The sequence below is a fragment of the Chlamydomonas reinhardtii genome, chromosome 17 (genome assembly GCF_000002595.2).
Source record: "Chlamydomonas reinhardtii strain CC-503 cw92 mt+ chromosome 17, whole genome shotgun sequence".
NCBI lineage: Eukaryota > Viridiplantae > Chlorophyta > Chlorophyceae > Chlamydomonadales > Chlamydomonadaceae > Chlamydomonas > Chlamydomonas reinhardtii.
This window is the reverse complement of record NC_057020.1, coordinates 3,516,204-3,530,964: the sequence shown is the minus strand read 5'-3', so window position 1 is coordinate 3,530,964 and position 14,761 is coordinate 3,516,204. Positions and strand designations below refer to the sequence as shown.

Sequence of the window (14,761 nt, the reverse complement as noted above, 5' to 3'; positions counted from 1 at the left end):
GGAGGAGAGGAGGAGAGGAGGAGAGGAGGAGAGGAGGAGAGGAGGAGAGGAGGAGAGGAGGAGAGGAGGAGAGGAGGAGAGGAGGAGCACGAAGAGCGGGCGGGCGACAGGCACCTGCGAACAGCCGAACACCAGTGCAGACGGGCGCCGGGCGAGATGGAAGAACGTTATGCTAACAGGTCAGGACAGCCCGGCAGCAGGCGGCGGCCGGTGCGACGCCGCCCCGTCCAGGTAGACAAGGAGGTGTGTGATGGGACAGGTTTAGGCAGGTTGGCGAGGTCCCGTAGGGTGCAGCTGACGCCCATACCCCAAGCAGACGGCAAACAGTTTGCAGCGGCAGAGCAGAAGTGCATGACAAGGAGGTGAAGGAGCCGTTCCAAGAGCGGCGGGCACGGCTGGGCGGGCACAAGCGCGGGGAGCACTACAGGCAGGGACGCGGACAACCTGTGCCTGCCCCTGCCTCCCCTTTTCCGCGTCCCTGCCGGTGCTCCTCTCTGCCTCCCTGCCTGTGCGCCTGTGCCTCCCTCTGTCCATGTCCCACATCCTCCCTGCCTGTGCGGCATTGGCTACCCTTGTCCGTGGGCCTGCCCGCCTCCCGGTGCGTACCTCCCCCTGCCTCCCTGCATGTGCCCTCCCCTTCCCCACTGGGGCATCCTCCGGCTGTCCAGTTGTCATGAACACCTATCCGCTGCTTCCGCCGGGGCTCAGCCCTTTTCTAGCTGTACGAAGCGCGTGATGCCTCGCAGCCAAAGTATGTTCTGTCTCCAACATGTGCCTGACCGTGCTAGAGTTGGCACCTGGTAGTGTGCTCCTTGCTTCCCTGGTAGCGTCCATGGCGGTGCGACCTGATCGGGTTGGCGGTGGCTCTGACAGCTGAGATCGTAACTGGTTGGCGCTGCTTGGGCCTACAGGCTCATACAAGCCGACGTGCTGGGGCATTTAAGATGTCTGTCGTGCTCTCAAACTTGCCCGACGTGATGGGGCAGCTGTCCTTTTCAGCTACAGCATTGTGCATATGACCGGCCATGTCGCCTGAGTGCTGTAGGAGGCCCACCGAGTTGCATCGCGGTTGTCGGCTTGCGACTGTGAGGAAGGGCGGGGGGGGGGGGGCGGGAGCGAGGGCGTGCCCGAATGCTCCCTGATGTCCATGCATTCTTGTATTAAGCGCATTGAGTTTTTACACTATATAAATTTTACATTCTAATCGCGCTTTGAAGAATCGGCCACACTCGCAGCTCCCGCTTTCTTTCGCTCAACAGAGTCCACCACGCCGCGCGACTAGACGGAACGAGGGGCTAGAATCGCTTTACTGGTGCTGGCCCCTCGATATAACGACGGCGGGCAAAAAGCTTTGCCTCGCGCAGACCCTCGCGCGTTGCCAAGTTCAGACATTCTCGCGTCTCGCAGAGCCGCAGGTCGTCCTCGCCAAGGCCCTTCTCCACCGCGGCCGTCCGATGGACTCTGTTCTGTGTCGTGAGCTGGTGGAGAAGGGCCTTGGCGAGGACGACCTGCGGCTCCTGCGAGACGCGGGGTATGTCAACCGAGAACGTCTGAACTTGGCAACGCGCGAGGGTCTGCGCGAGGCGAAGCTTTTGCCCGCCGTCGTGGATATTATCAAGAGATGTCAACGTGCAACAGACCCTGGCCCCGGCTCCGGTACCGGCTCGGGCACCAGCTCCGGCTCGGGCACTAGCACGGGCCCCTCGCAACCAACAGCAGCGCAGGTCTCGGCGCCGCTGCTGCCGCCGCCGCCGCCGCCGACCGGCGCCATCCTGCCCGTTTGGGAGGTGTTTGCGGACGGCTCCAAAGAGTTCCTGGGCACCCTCACAATCATCAGCGCCGACGGGGTCGCCGTCACGGCACGGCACGTGGTGCTGTGGGGCGACGGCCGCATGCACCCGCGGCGGCTGTTTGTGGGGGAAGGCGACGTGCAGGCGCGCCACCTGGCCAGCTTTCCCGTGGTTGACGTGACCCTGCTTCGGCTGCTACGGACGACGGCCGGGCTGCTCGGCGCTGGTTCTGGCGACAGCGGGGGTGCTGGTGGTGGCCGCAGCAGCAGCAGCAGCAGTCAGGGTTCAGGCGGCGCGGCCCCTGCGGCTGCTGGCGGCGTGACGGGGGCAGCGGCTCCGTTCCCACACATGAAGATTGCCCCGGATGAGTCCTTCGCCCCCGGTACGTCGTGACCGCGCGTGACGCGGCGGCATGGGTAGCAAGAGCGTTCGAGCCCCGCCGCCACCCATTGCAACTATTGTACACTAGCCCACCAGACTGCCTGCGCACGCACTACAGCTTTTACCTGACGTGGAGTGTGAACCAGCGTGAAAATGCACCCGCCACTCACCTGCCCGCCTTCAGGTGCCCAGCTGACCGTGTACAGCTATCCGGCGATGGCGGTCTGGCACAACCTCCTCAGGTCCGGCCCGGCGCCGACGCATGGGCTGTTATCATTTTTCTCGCCGGGCCAACTGATGGGCCTGGCCGACTGCGCCGGGGTCCCAGGCTCCTCGGGCGGTGCCGTGACATGCGGCGGCAAGTTCATCGGCATCCACATTAAAGCGTGAGTGCCTGAGGCCGGAGCGTTACTCCAAACAGGAAGTTCTTGCCCAAGCTGCTGCGCTGCAATAGCAATGTTTGCCGTCGCGGGCGCAATGCCCGGACCGGTCAGCCCACTTGTCTGTGCTCTCAACACGGGCGCCCTTCCACCTCCTCCTGGGTAATGACCCCGCAGCATATCGCACGACAGCAGTGGTGGCGATACGACGCAGCCGCCGCCGGCCAACAGCTTCATCGCCGCCCCTCCCATGCCCGCTGCCTCAACCGCCGCGCCGGCGAGACCTCCGGCGCAGGAGCTGGGTGAGGCGCTTGAGGTGATGGACGACCCCATGCAGCGGCCGAGGGCTGGCGGGACGGCGGCGGCGGGCGGCGCGGCGGCTGGTGCGACGGTGGCGGCTGCGGGCAGCGCGGCGGCGGGCGGGCGCGGGCGGTCCATGTCCATGGTTGGGGTGGTCAGCGAGCTGGGGGGGAGGATTGGCGCACTGGAGCTCAACCAGAAGGATCAGGACCAGAAGGGCGCGCTGTCGCTGTTTGCACGCTGGCACGTTGTCGCTACGGCGCTGCAACTCGCCGGCATCCCGCCGCCGCAGAGCGGCCAGGCGCGGGTGGTGCCGGCCCGGGAGCTGGCGACCGCGCTGGCGAGGCGCCTGCCTGCTGCCAAAAGGCTGCGGCCATGAGATGATTCCAGAGATGATGTCTGGGCGGGCGGGGGTTGGCTCAGCACGCGAGTCGCATATGGATCCAGGCAGAGGGAAAGAGAGAGGGAGAGAGAGAGAGAGTCAGAGTCAGAGCGCTGAAGGCACCACTGGATGTGGTACGAGAGACAACTACTAGGGACGCGGGTAAGTCTGGTTCTCTCCCAGTTGGCTTGTGGGATGGTTGCTGTCCGTGAGGTCTTGCGGCACGATCCCAAGCCACAGGGTTCACAGCAGCGGTGGTCCCTTTTCGGACTGAGCCCCCCGAGCGAAGCGATCCAGGGGGGGGGATCACACAACCCGCCGGTGCTGCGTTCAATAGTTAGTAGCAGTGACAGCACACCCGCCCCCTCTACGCACACGCACGCCGCGCCTTCCCATCACGGCCTGTCACGCTCGCACGCGCTGCGCCCAGCACAGCGGCATGAAAAGTGGTGCGGCTGTTAGTTGACAACTGTGTTACGTCTGGCTGCTGTTAGCTCTGCTGTGGCATCGCGATTGCTAGGCACCTTGTTTGGCTATGTGCCTGTGGAAACCGACCCCGGCTATGTCCGGGCGATGAGGTTGTTCGGCCTCAGACTGTGGAGTGGACTTGTAACCAATGCAATCTGTGGAGGGGCTCAGCCCCTTTTCCCGTGACCGGGGAACACTTGTCGGACTGTCCTTGTGGAAAGTGCGTCATCGCGGCAGTTGTTGCTGGTAAGGGCTGGTAACGGCTAAAGCAGTGCGGTTCAGGACGACGAACGGGAGACGAAGCGGAGTTATTCATTCTGGAGGGCAAGCTCAAGCTATCGCTGCGACGTGTTGCGACGTGTTTCGTGATGGCGGGTACAGCATAAACCGTATTTTGTGTCACTGTGTCGAACTGTCGATCCCAGTAATGAGTTGGCCCACATTGCGCCGTGTGTCTGCAGCCCCGGCTCTTACATGCGTGCACATGACCCAAAGTTCCGGGTCGGTGGGGCGGTCTCCAAGGTTTCGTCACGCGGAATGTGTGTGGGCCTCCAGATTTCGTCTCCGACTCTCCGTGCCCAAAACGCCCGTCCAAACGCTCCGCCCAACAGCACCAGCAGTAGCACACATGCGCGGCACTAGGCCTTGGCGCTGATGCCCTTGGCGTACTGCTTGAAGCTTGAAACCGTATTTTGTGTCACTGTAATGCGTTGGCCCGCGCAGGCGCAGACCCGGCAGCCTCCGCCACGTCCACGCCACCTCCAGAGTAGAGGTAGCTTATTCGCAGCTCATGGTCAGCTGCCGACGCCACCCGCGCGCTGGGTATCCCCGCCTGACAGCGCTTGAGCGCCGGCTGCTCCTCTAGCCGTGCCTGCTGCCACAGCCGACGGCCTGTCTGGCCTGTGCAGTGGCGGTTGCCAGCGCCAGACAGCCGGGTAAAGCAGGCGCGCTGCTGGCGGCGCCGTTCTGTTGCAGGGTTTGCAAGGACAGGAATGCACGTAGTCGTGCTCACCACCTTGTAACCACACACAACAATGTTGCGGCACGCTGATGCGTGTGCTGGCGCGTGCCACGCCACCCTCGCCTCTTGCCCTTCCACCTCCCGCCCCCCTTGCGCCGCCACCTCCGTTTCTGCCCCCGCCGACGCCGTCGCTGCTGTCGCTGCTTCCGCCGCTGCTGCCGCTGCCATCGCCGCTGTTGCCGTCGCCACCGCCGCTTCCGCCGTCGCTGCAGTGGGGGCTGGGCAGGCCCAGGAGCCTGGCCATCTGGGCCACGCCAGACGTGCGCGGCTCGTGGCCGCCCACTGTAGCTGTGCGGTGAGAAGCCTGGCATTGACCCGACACAGGCCACCAGGTAGTTGCCTACGCCGGGATCAACGCCCACGATGCGCATGGGGCTAAGGGTTGCCTGCTCAAAGACAGCCAGCGGATCGCCAGCCGCGACCACGCCCGGCACTGGGTTGTCCCCGGGTGCCCGGCCCGGCCCGCCACGGGGCCCACGCTGGTCATCGTCTTCGTTGCCGCTCCCTCCGCTGCGCTGCGCCCGCCTGCCGCCACGCCCGCGCGCTCGGCTGCCCGCGCGCCCGCGCGACGGGCTGTTGTGCGCCCGCCTGCCGCCACACCCCTGTCCACCATCAAAAAAGAGGCCGGGAAAGCACGGGCCACGCGCCACTAGGTGCAGGCAACACAGCCGGCGGCGGGCACAACCCACCGGCAGCGCAACCAAACACCCAGCCACACGCAACCCACGACGAACACCAGGACCCCACAGGCAGCCCCAAGGACCAGCCATGGGCGCGACCGTCCACAGCGTTTACCATCGGTTACGAGGTAACATGTGAATTCGCAACTTGCGCTACTGACTGCCTACTCTCGTGCCGCCTGCAAGCCCACTCCGCCTTCCGCTCTGGTCTGCGTACGCATTAGTTCCGCAACACTCGTTATTAAAAGGAGGCGAGCGGGGTCGCGGGCCGCTCACCGCCAAAAGCAACAAACCTCCCAAACGCCGGCAGCCCCCCACAACCCGCCGCCGACAGGCGACAGCGCTCGTCAAGAGGAGTCGATTGGCACCACTTTGGTAATAAATCGACGTGCGATGGGACAGTGTTAAGGCAGGTTGGTGAAGTCCCGCAGGGTGCAGCTGATCCCCCGACCCCAGCAAAAAGCATCTGGCACTTTGTTTTCTCCCCCCCCCCTGCTCGGTACAACAAAGACCTTCGCCGTTGAATGCAAGTCATGAGGCTGATCTTCCCCGTTTCGACTGATGCCTACCACCGGGTCAGGCCACCCGCTGAGGCGCCGACTGATGTAGCTGTTCCCCGCCGATTTAGGGAGGTAGTGAGAAATACCGGGTTTGGCGTCCAGGGCCGTTTTATATATTGCGTTAACACAGTTGGTGATTTGGTATCCGTATCAGTCGCCAGTTAACTAATCCGATATTCGGAAACCACAGAGCAGTTGACACTCGAGAGTATTCATGTCAGACAATCGCACCCGGCAATGAGGATGCAGACAGAAGCCTCAATAGCAACTCAGAGTCTCAGATAGCTGCACATAGCACCAGAGCCATGTCCCGGACGGTCACCAGGTGTGGCTTCCCAGGGTCAGACAGTAACCCTGCCGGCACCCGTCGTGCCCCGAGACTCAGACGCCTCCCCAGGCCTCCCCCCGCTCGCGTTGTTGACCCAGACTGGGCACCGGCCTGGGCTGCCTGGGCCTGCTTCACCATTGCAGTGCTGCCTGGTCCGCAGGGTAGCCCCACGCCCCGAGGCAGCAAAGCTAGGCTCAAGGGGTCAAGCTGCAAACCAACCGGCCCACACCAACACACTGCGCGAGTACGGCTGCGCACGCCTGCAGACACCTGTCTCCGTGATAGGAAGCCACTATAGCTATGTTATCGTTAATCACCTGGGCTGTCGGCGCGCTAAGCACAGGCAGGTGACATAATAGCAAAATGGATGACACCCCTTTGTGCCGGGCGTGTGCCTGCTGCTCCGATTGTAGAGGTAACAGTATGAATTGCGTTTTAGACCCTGTTTTTGAGTTCCTGCGCCTCTGGCCTGGTCGAACCGGAAGCTCTGCAGCTGGAACGCGGAAGCTCTGCATGAGGTCGACCCTGGTGCTGTGCACGGCCTGCACAATTGCGTTGCTTTCTCTGAGCTATTAGTCCCCGCGTCGCGCTAATAGCTTACATATACACCCAAAGCGACCTTCGTTAAGCACAAACAGCTCCTGAGAGCGTGACTGTCTGAAGTTGGCTTTCGGCCTCAGAGCCCTGACAAGCCTCGACGCATACGGGGCGCCAGCTGCCCAGTTGCACAGCTGCATCAGCCACAATGTCCCTCAAGAGGGTGGACACCGCAAAGTCAGCGCGGTCGCACGCTGATGACGACGACGTGGATATCACCGCGGTGGAAGAGTTGAAGACGGAAGAAGAAAAGAAGGATGACACCACACCGGTGCCATACTACAAGCTCTTCAGGTAAGCGCAAGCTCGTGCTTGAATCGGGAGTCAGTTTCTGAGAGGCCACTTCCCGCCAGACTTCCCGCTGCTGCGACAAATGGGGAACCGCCTGGGTTCCTTGGAACCTTGAAGCGTGAAACTTTCCGGGAGAAGGGATGTGTTGCGAGTCGGGTTGTTGTGGCTGGCGCCTCAAGCGGCCGCACCTCTGTGTGACCCGACGGCTGCACACCCGGCTTTGCTCTCGTGCAGCACCGCTGATCGGCTTGACACCGTGCTTATGGTGATTGGAGCGATTGGCGCCCTCGGGAACGGTGAGAATCCGAATGCGCACGCAAGCTTTATGTTCCTGGTCAGGCGGTCGGTTGCGGCAGTGCCTGCACGGTGCAAATGCTCCTCCGCTTTTACTCTTCTTCACAACCATTCGGTGTGTGCAGGGACTCTATTACCGCTGTTCGCCATCTTGTTTGGCGAGTTCACCGGTAAGGGCGAAGCGTGGGTGGCTGCTGGTTACGTTTAGTTGCGCTTAGTCATTCAATCCGACCGCTTAACCCGGGGTTCTTGACTGGATTCGATGTACTACGCAACCCTGCGCGACCTATGATGTTTCTAGGGCGATTGGCCGACTCACCATACTGTCGTTTGTTTTGCATCAGATGCATTCGGCGACCCTGACAGCGGTCACTTTATGAAGACCGTGTCGAACCTGGCACTGAAGTTCCTCTACCTCGGCCTCGGCGCCATCGTGGCGAGCTACCTGGAGGCGGGTGTTTGGATGTACACTGGCAACCGGCAGGCGAACCGGCTGCGCACCCGCTTCCTGCGCGCGGTGCTGCACCAGGACGTGGCGTTCTTCGACGTGCACTCCACCACCGGCGGCCTGGTGCAGGGCCTGAACGAGGACAGCATCGACGTGCAGAACGCCATCAGCGAGAAGCTGGGCGCGTTCCTGCACCACAGGTGGGGTGGGGACGGGGGCAGCTGGGGACAAAGGCGGGATGGATGAATGATCGAAGGTTTGAGGACAGCTGACAGAGAGGAGGTGCTGGCAAATGGGCTTTCAGAATAGGCGTTGATTTTGCGCTGGACGTGTACCGTATACCGTAGGTTTGATACGCTGCCTTCTGCACTTGTCCTCTACTTCGCAGCTCCACGTTCATCACGGGCTACGTCATTGGCTTCGTGAAGGGCTGGGAGATGTCTCTGGTCATGATCGGCTGCATGCCTTTCATGGCGCTCATTGGCGGGCTTCTGGCCAAGGGCACGGAGATGGCCAACGCCGCCGCCTCCAAGGCCTACGCCGACGTAAGCACGGGGTTATAGCTGCTGTTGGCGAGTAGGGGCGCGGCGTGCCTGCCTGCAAGCGCTTGGCAAAGCTCCGGGGCTTTGTGGGCTACTGTGACGTCGTGGTGGTCGCAACGGTGTGCTCGTCTTCCATGCAGGCCAGCGCCATTGCGCAGCAGAACATCTCCCAGATCCGCACTGTGGCGGCCTACAACCGGGAGCAGGCGGCCATGCAGCAGTACGACAAGGCGCTAGAGCTGCCGCGCAAAATGGTGGGCGCAGGGCTTGGGCAGTTGGCGGAGTCGGCTGGGGCAGCGGGCGGGGACAGCGGGGTGCGAAAGATGCGCATCATGGCCGTGGATTCAGGGCCCAACACCTGAGGCGGGCGCTGCACATAAAGAAAGGATGTCCCGGCATTGCGCTTGATCACACAGGCCACCCCGTTCACACCTATACATTGTTTGCATGCACCCAACAGGGCATCCGCCAGTCGTGGCTGTCGGGCTTGAGCTTCGGCAGCGTGCAGCTGGTGTTCTACGGCACCTACGCCGTGGGTCTGTTCTTCGGTGCCTACCGCATCGTGGCAGGCGCCTACACCGGAGGTCAGGTGCTTATGGTGAGTGCGGAAGCCATGTAAGGGCAAGCGGCGATTTCCGGCGGCTGCAGGGAGAGCGGCGGCTTCAGTGTTAAAAGCGTACGGGTGGTTTTGCTGTGGTGGTAGTTGGGAAGGCCAAGCTGCCATTTGTGGCGGCTGATACAATGGCACGTGGTCTTAGCTGCCAGTCTGTTCGCAGTTGGTGTTTGGGTGTCTTGGCTCACAACGCCCTGCCCTGAACAGGTGCTGGTGTCCACGCTGATGGGTGGCTTCTCGCTGGGCCAGGCGGCGCCTAACCTGCAGTACTTCGCCAAGGGCCGCTCGGCCGGTGGCCGCATGTTCCGTGTGATTGACCGCCAGCCCACCATCGGCGCCGAGCTGCTGGAGGAGGAGCAGGTGGCGGCCGGCGGCAAGCCCACCCAGCCCAAGCAGCCGCAGCAGCTGCAGCTGACGAACACCAAGGCGGCCGGCGGCGACGTGGAGGGCGGGAAGGCGGCCATTGGCGGGCACCGCGTGGCGCCGGCGGAGCACGTGGCGCTGATTGAGCCGCCTGCCAGTGTGCGTGGCGAGGTACAGCTGATCGACGTGGACTTCGCGTACCCGTCGCGCCCCGACGTGCTGCTGTTTGACCGGTTCAACCTGCACGTGCCCGCCGGCAACACGGTGGCGCTTGTGGGCAGCAGCGGCAGCGGCAAGTCCACTGTGGTGCAGCTTATTGAGCGCTTCTACGACCCGCTGGCCGGCACGGTGACGCTGGACGGCATGGACCTGCGCTCGCTGCCGCTGCGCTGGCTGCGCAACCAGGTGGGGCTGGTGTCGCAGGAGCCCACGCTGTTCGCGACCACCATCTATGAGAACATCGCCATCGGCACCAAGAACGCGTCGGCGGAGGAGGTGGAGGCGGCGGCGCGCGCCGCCAACGCGCACACCTTTATCAGCAACCTGCCCCAGGGCTATGAGACGCAGGTGCGTAGAGTCATGGGGCGCCGGGACGGGCGGCAGTGGAGCGAGGCCGGGGAAATGCGTTTGTGCACAGCGTAGTGGATATCCACATGCCATTTGTGATGTCATACCTTTGCAGGTCGGCGAGCGCGGTGTGCAGCTGAGTGGCGGTCAGAAGCAGCGCATTGCCATTGCGCGTGCCATCCTCAAGAGCCCCAAGGTGAGGTGCTCTGGGTGGTGTACGCACTAATGTTGGAGCCGTCTAGGCATGGCCGCATTCATGACCTCATTATGGCCTGACCGCATCTACCCGTCGTTCCAATTCTCCCTTCAGGTTATGTTGCTGGACGAGGCGACGTCTGCGCTGGACACTCGCAGCGAGGCGCTGGTGCAGGCGGCGCTGGACCGGCTGGTGGTGGGGCGGACCACGGTGGTGGTGGCGCACCGGCTGTCCACCATCAAGAACGCCGACTCCATCGCGGTGGTGCAGGGCGGCCGCATCGTGGAGCAGGGCACGCACGAGGAGCTGCTGCGGGACCCCGACGGCGCCTACAGCGTGCTGGTCAAGCTGCAGATGGAGGCCAAGCAGCTGCAGGAGGTCGAGGAGGCGGAGACAGGCATTGTGGATGAGGGCGCGGAGGAGAGCTCGGATGAGCCCGACTCTGCCAACGGCGGCGCCTCACTGGTCGACGGGACCGCCAAGCGTGGCGGCTCGCTCGCGCTGTCCGGCGCAGGCTCTGGCGCGCTCCCACCGCCGGGCTCGCGGCCCATGTCTGCCGTGGCCGACGACCTTAGCAAGCACCGGCAAGGCTCCGCGCCGCCGGACGCCGTGGCGGTGGCCATCCCCAACGCCGTGCACTCCAACGGCCTGCACGACGCCGCGGCGCCCAACTCCAAGCTCTCCATCGACAAACCCAGCTTTCCGCGCTCCGGCCCCAGCGCCGGCAGCGCCATCACGCCCGGCGGCAAGAAGAAAGGAGGCAAGGAGGGCAAGGAGGAGGAGAAAGCGAAGGAGAAGCCGTACAAGGTGCCCTTCAAGCGGCTGCTGAAGTATGCGGAAGGCGAGTACACCGCGGCCTTCATCGGCTGCATCGCCTCGGCGGCCAGCGGCGCGCAGCACCCCGCGTTCGCCTTCACGGTGGCTTCCATGATCAGCATCTTCTACACCGACGACATGGTGCGTCGTGTTTGCTTCGTGCGGTGTTGGGTGCGGAAGTTGGGAGCAAATTTGACGGCGGCGCGCTGGGTTGGTACAGCCGGATGGCGCACCCAACAATTGCCCTGTAACGTGACCTTGCAGGATGAGCTGAAGTCCAAGGCGTCTTTCTACTGCTGGATGTTCTTCGTCATTGCGGTCAGCGCCTTCATCGCGCTGTCCGTCCAGCAGGTGGCGTTCGGCCGCGTGGCGCAGGCGGTGTCCGGCCGCGTGCGCGTGCAGCTCTTTGGCTCAATCCTGCGGCAGGAGGTGCGCGGAGGTCACGAGAAGGGGTTGTGCAGTTGTGCAACCAGGTTTCCAGTCCTCACGTGCAGTTGCTGACGGCTGTTGTCACGCTGTTCTCGCGCCCGCAGGTGGCCTGGTTTGATGACGCGGACCACAGCAGCGGCAAGCTAACTGCCAACCTGGCCACTGACGCCACGTACGTGCGCGGAGCTGTGGGCGACGTCTTCGCTGTGGCGTTCTCGGTGCGTGGGCAAGGCGGCCTGTTGTTAATTCGCTTGCGATACTGCCGTGGGGCAGCTGTTGAATGCCAACACAGCTGGAGACTGACGCTAGCCGGGTTGTCCTTCACTGACTCGCAGAACCTGTCGACTCTGGTACTCGGGTACCTGGTTGCCTTCGCCTACGACTGGCGCATGGCCCTGCTCATCACTGGTACGTTACGTTTCGGGGGTCTGTTTGGGATTGGGTTGGGATTGGGTTGGGCAGCGTCCTTGCCAGCTTGTTACTTGGCCGCATGGTATTAACACGGGAATGGCCGGCTGCGCTTTGCACGCAGGTGTGTTTCCGTTCCTCATGCTGTCCATGGTGATCCACCTCAAGTTCCACACCGGCTTCACCAGCGACGCCGACAAGCTGTACGCTGGCGCCAACCAGATGGTGACGGAGGCCTTCTCCTCCATCCGCGTCATCCACGCCTACAACCTGCAGGGCTTCATCGCCGGCTCCTATGAGAAGATGATCGTGAGTTGGCCACTTGCTGAAGTTTACCTCGCTCCTGAGCATGCCGCGCGATGGTTTGTGTTGTCTTGTTTTCGCGTGCCCTATTGCCCGCTGACCTGTACTGCTTGGCCCCATGATTGCAGTCGCACGCGAACGGCCTACTGGTGCGCCAGAGCAACGTGTCCGGCCTGTCCTTCGCCTACTCCAACTTCATCATGTTTGGTGAGCACACAAGCTGCAGCAGCCATGCGCAGTTTGCCGCACACGTCCACTAGCGATGCGCCGGCAAGCTAAAGCATCCCTTGTCATAGCCGTTCCTCCTCCAGCCATGCCTGAAGCCCCCGCGCGCTCCGTCTATGCCCTACCTGCATTCCATCAGGCATGTACAGCCTGATTATCTACTTCATGGGCCAGGAGATCAACCACGGCTGGACCAACTTCAACGACAGTCTTAAGGCCTTCATGTCCATCCTGCTGGCGGCCATGGGTATGGCGCAGGCTTCGATGGCCTTCCCCGACCTGGGCAACGCCAAGGCGGCCGTGCAGCGCATCTTCCCCATCATTGATCGCAAGCCGCCCATTGACAGCGCTTCTCCTGACGGCAAGCAGCCGGACACATCGGTGAGACGCATCGACTGAAGCATGTTGAGAGCTTACCATTGGGTGCTTGTTGCCGTTACAGCAGTCGCCGTCTGCATGCACGTGCACACATTTTCATGTCGTGCGTGGTCGTCGCCATGTTGGTGCCCGCAGAGCATCTCCGGCGAGATTGAGTTCCGCGACGTCCGCTTTGCCTACCCCAGCCGCCCCAGCGTGATCATCTTCAACAACTTCAACCTGACCATGACCGCCGGCTGTGTGACAGCGCTGGTGGGCGAGAGCGGCAGCGGCAAGTCAACGGTTGTGGGCTTGATTGAGCGCTTCTACGACCCGCTGGCCGGCAGTGTGCTGCTCGATGGCATGGACGTGCGTGACTACAACCTCAGATACCTGCGTGCACAGGTGCGGGCGAGCAGAGGAGGGGTTCCTCGTGTGGCAACGCTGCGCCAAACCAAGAGGCTAGTGGACATGAGCGGGCGTTGCACAGCTGCGACTGACTTAGTGCTACGTATGACACCGCCTGTAGATTGGGCTGGTGAGCCAGGAGCCGCTGCTGTTCAACGGCACCGTCGCGGACAACATCCGCATCGGCAAGCCGGATGCCACGCAGGAGGAGCTCCAGGCGGCGGCAGGTGGGTCGTTTGGCGAGATCAAGGAGGAGTTGCTGTTGGGTATGCATACGATAGGAAGGTTCGTCTCCGTTTGACCCACATGTCCCTGCCGCTTTGCGCGCGCAGAGGCCGCAAATGCGCGCACGTTTATTGAGGCGCTTCCGGAGAAGTACAACACGCGCGTGGGCGAGGGCGGCATTCAGCTGAGTGGCGGCCAAAAGCAGCGCGTGGCCATTGCGCGCGCCGTCGTGAAGAACCCCAAGGTGAGGCAAAGCCCTGACCGGCCGCTGTCACCATAACTAGTGGTGGATGGCCGTGGTTTGCGGTATTCGGTACATTTGCTCAATCGTTTGGACCCCACATCTTACCGCACCAGGTTATGTTGCTGGACGAGGCGACGTCTGCGCTGGACGCCCGCAGCGAGGCGGTGGTGCAGGCGGCGCTGGACCGGATCATGCTGGGGCGCACCTCCATCGTCATTGCGCACCGCCTGTCCACCATCCGTCACGCCAACACCATTGCTGTGGTGTACCGCGGCCAGGTGCTTGAGAAGGGCACGCACGATGAGCTGATGGCGCTGGACGGCTCGTATGCGCGCCTGGTGGCGGCGCAGAGCCGCGAGCCGGCCAACGGGGCGGGCAAGGATCGCAAGTTCGCCGGTAAGGCTAAGTGAGGAATGCCAGAAGAATAAAAGACGGCGTGGGGCTAGTGATTAAAGTTGCAGCACTGTTGGTCTTGCTGCTTTTTCTCTTATGAGATGGTATGCAGCGTATGTTTGCAAAGGTTGGGGTTTCAAACAGGCTGCGGCACCATCAGCGATGCTCGGCGTGCTAGGCTGGGCCCTGGAGGCCATCCATACATATGTACGTAACATTGTCTAAGCGCAGTGATAAGTGAGCGTGTCGAATGCGCAATAGCTCGGTTTGACCTCGCACTCTCACCTGACTGCCGGTCCAGATGGGTGCACGCGTTGGCGTGCTGGCTGACGCCGCAAAACTCGGAGTCCCTTGTGGTGTCTTCTATGGGTTGAGACAGGGTATGAGTAGAGATTTGTCATGCAGGCACCATGTGTCTTCCACCTGTTTCATGTGCGCGTTTGGCGCGTTGGACCTTACTCGTGTGTAGGCGTGTTTAGGACTTGGGCTAGGTCTGGGATTGTATGCGTTCGTGAAATTGCCAATGTGGTGTAAGGTTGGGTGAAAGGTCGGGGGTGCAGTGCCTTGTCGATGCACGAGGGGTCGAAAGCAGGGAACCCCTGTCAAGAAGTCTCGCATTTCGTAGGCAAGGTCTTCGCGTGTGTGGACTGAGAACTGACCTGGCGCATAGCATTCTTTTTTAACACTGGTGCCCCACCGCTACCTGAACTGTAATGTTCCTTCGCATCCTCCGGTTTCCCACCTAGGCTGCG

The 14,761-nt window shown here is 62.5% G+C and overlaps 2 protein-coding genes across 2 annotated transcripts; both read left to right on the top strand.

The window, feature by feature from the left end:
- The first annotated feature begins 1,194 nt into the window (after positions 1 to 1,194).
- On the top strand, positions 1,195 to 4,130 carry CHLRE_17g725250v5 (uncharacterized protein). Its single transcript, XM_043072330.1, has 3 exons — positions 1,195 to 2,172; positions 2,356 to 2,557; positions 2,729 to 4,130. The coding sequence occupies exons 1-3, from the start codon at positions 1,455 to 1,457 to the stop codon at positions 3,228 to 3,230; spliced, it is 1,422 nt and encodes a 473-aa protein (XP_042914789.1). The 5' UTR covers positions 1,195 to 1,454; the 3' UTR covers positions 3,231 to 4,130.
- Positions 4,131 to 6,764: 2,634 nt separating this feature from the next.
- Positions 6,765 to 14,735, top strand: CHLRE_17g725200v5 (uncharacterized protein). The gene is made up of 20 exons (XM_043072329.1): positions 6,765 to 7,181; positions 7,413 to 7,474; positions 7,598 to 7,642; positions 7,817 to 8,120; positions 8,309 to 8,465; positions 8,603 to 8,716; positions 8,923 to 9,060; positions 9,283 to 10,005; positions 10,121 to 10,201; positions 10,316 to 11,158; positions 11,282 to 11,446; positions 11,551 to 11,664; positions 11,782 to 11,854; positions 11,979 to 12,163; positions 12,286 to 12,364; positions 12,522 to 12,763; positions 12,896 to 13,144; positions 13,269 to 13,374; positions 13,480 to 13,616; positions 13,730 to 14,735. The coding sequence occupies exons 1-20, from the start codon at positions 7,036 to 7,038 to the stop codon at positions 14,024 to 14,026; spliced, it is 4,260 nt and encodes a 1,419-aa protein (XP_042914788.1). The 5' UTR covers positions 6,765 to 7,035; the 3' UTR covers positions 14,027 to 14,735.
- Positions 14,736 to 14,761: the final 26 nt, after the last annotated feature.

Coding starts and splice junctions, on each gene's coding strand:
- CHLRE_17g725250v5 (XM_043072330.1), top strand. CDS start 1,455: ATGGACTCTGTTCTGTGTCGTGAGCTGGTGGAGAAGGGCCTTGGCGAG. Junction 2,173..2,355: donor GGATGAGTCCTTCGCCCCCG/GTACGTCGTGAC, acceptor GCCCGCCTTCAG/GTGCCCAGCTGACCGTGTAC. Junction 2,558..2,728: donor ATCGGCATCCACATTAAAGC/GTGAGTGCCTGA, acceptor ATGACCCCGCAG/CATATCGCACGACAGCAGTG.
- CHLRE_17g725200v5 (XM_043072329.1), top strand. CDS start 7,036: ATGTCCCTCAAGAGGGTGGACACCGCAAAGTCAGCGCGGTCGCACGCT. Junction 8,717..8,922: donor TAGAGCTGCCGCGCAAAATG/GTGGGCGCAGGG, acceptor TGCACCCAACAG/GGCATCCGCCAGTCGTGGCT. Junction 11,159..11,281: donor TCTTCTACACCGACGACATG/GTGCGTCGTGTT, acceptor GTGACCTTGCAG/GATGAGCTGAAGTCCAAGGC.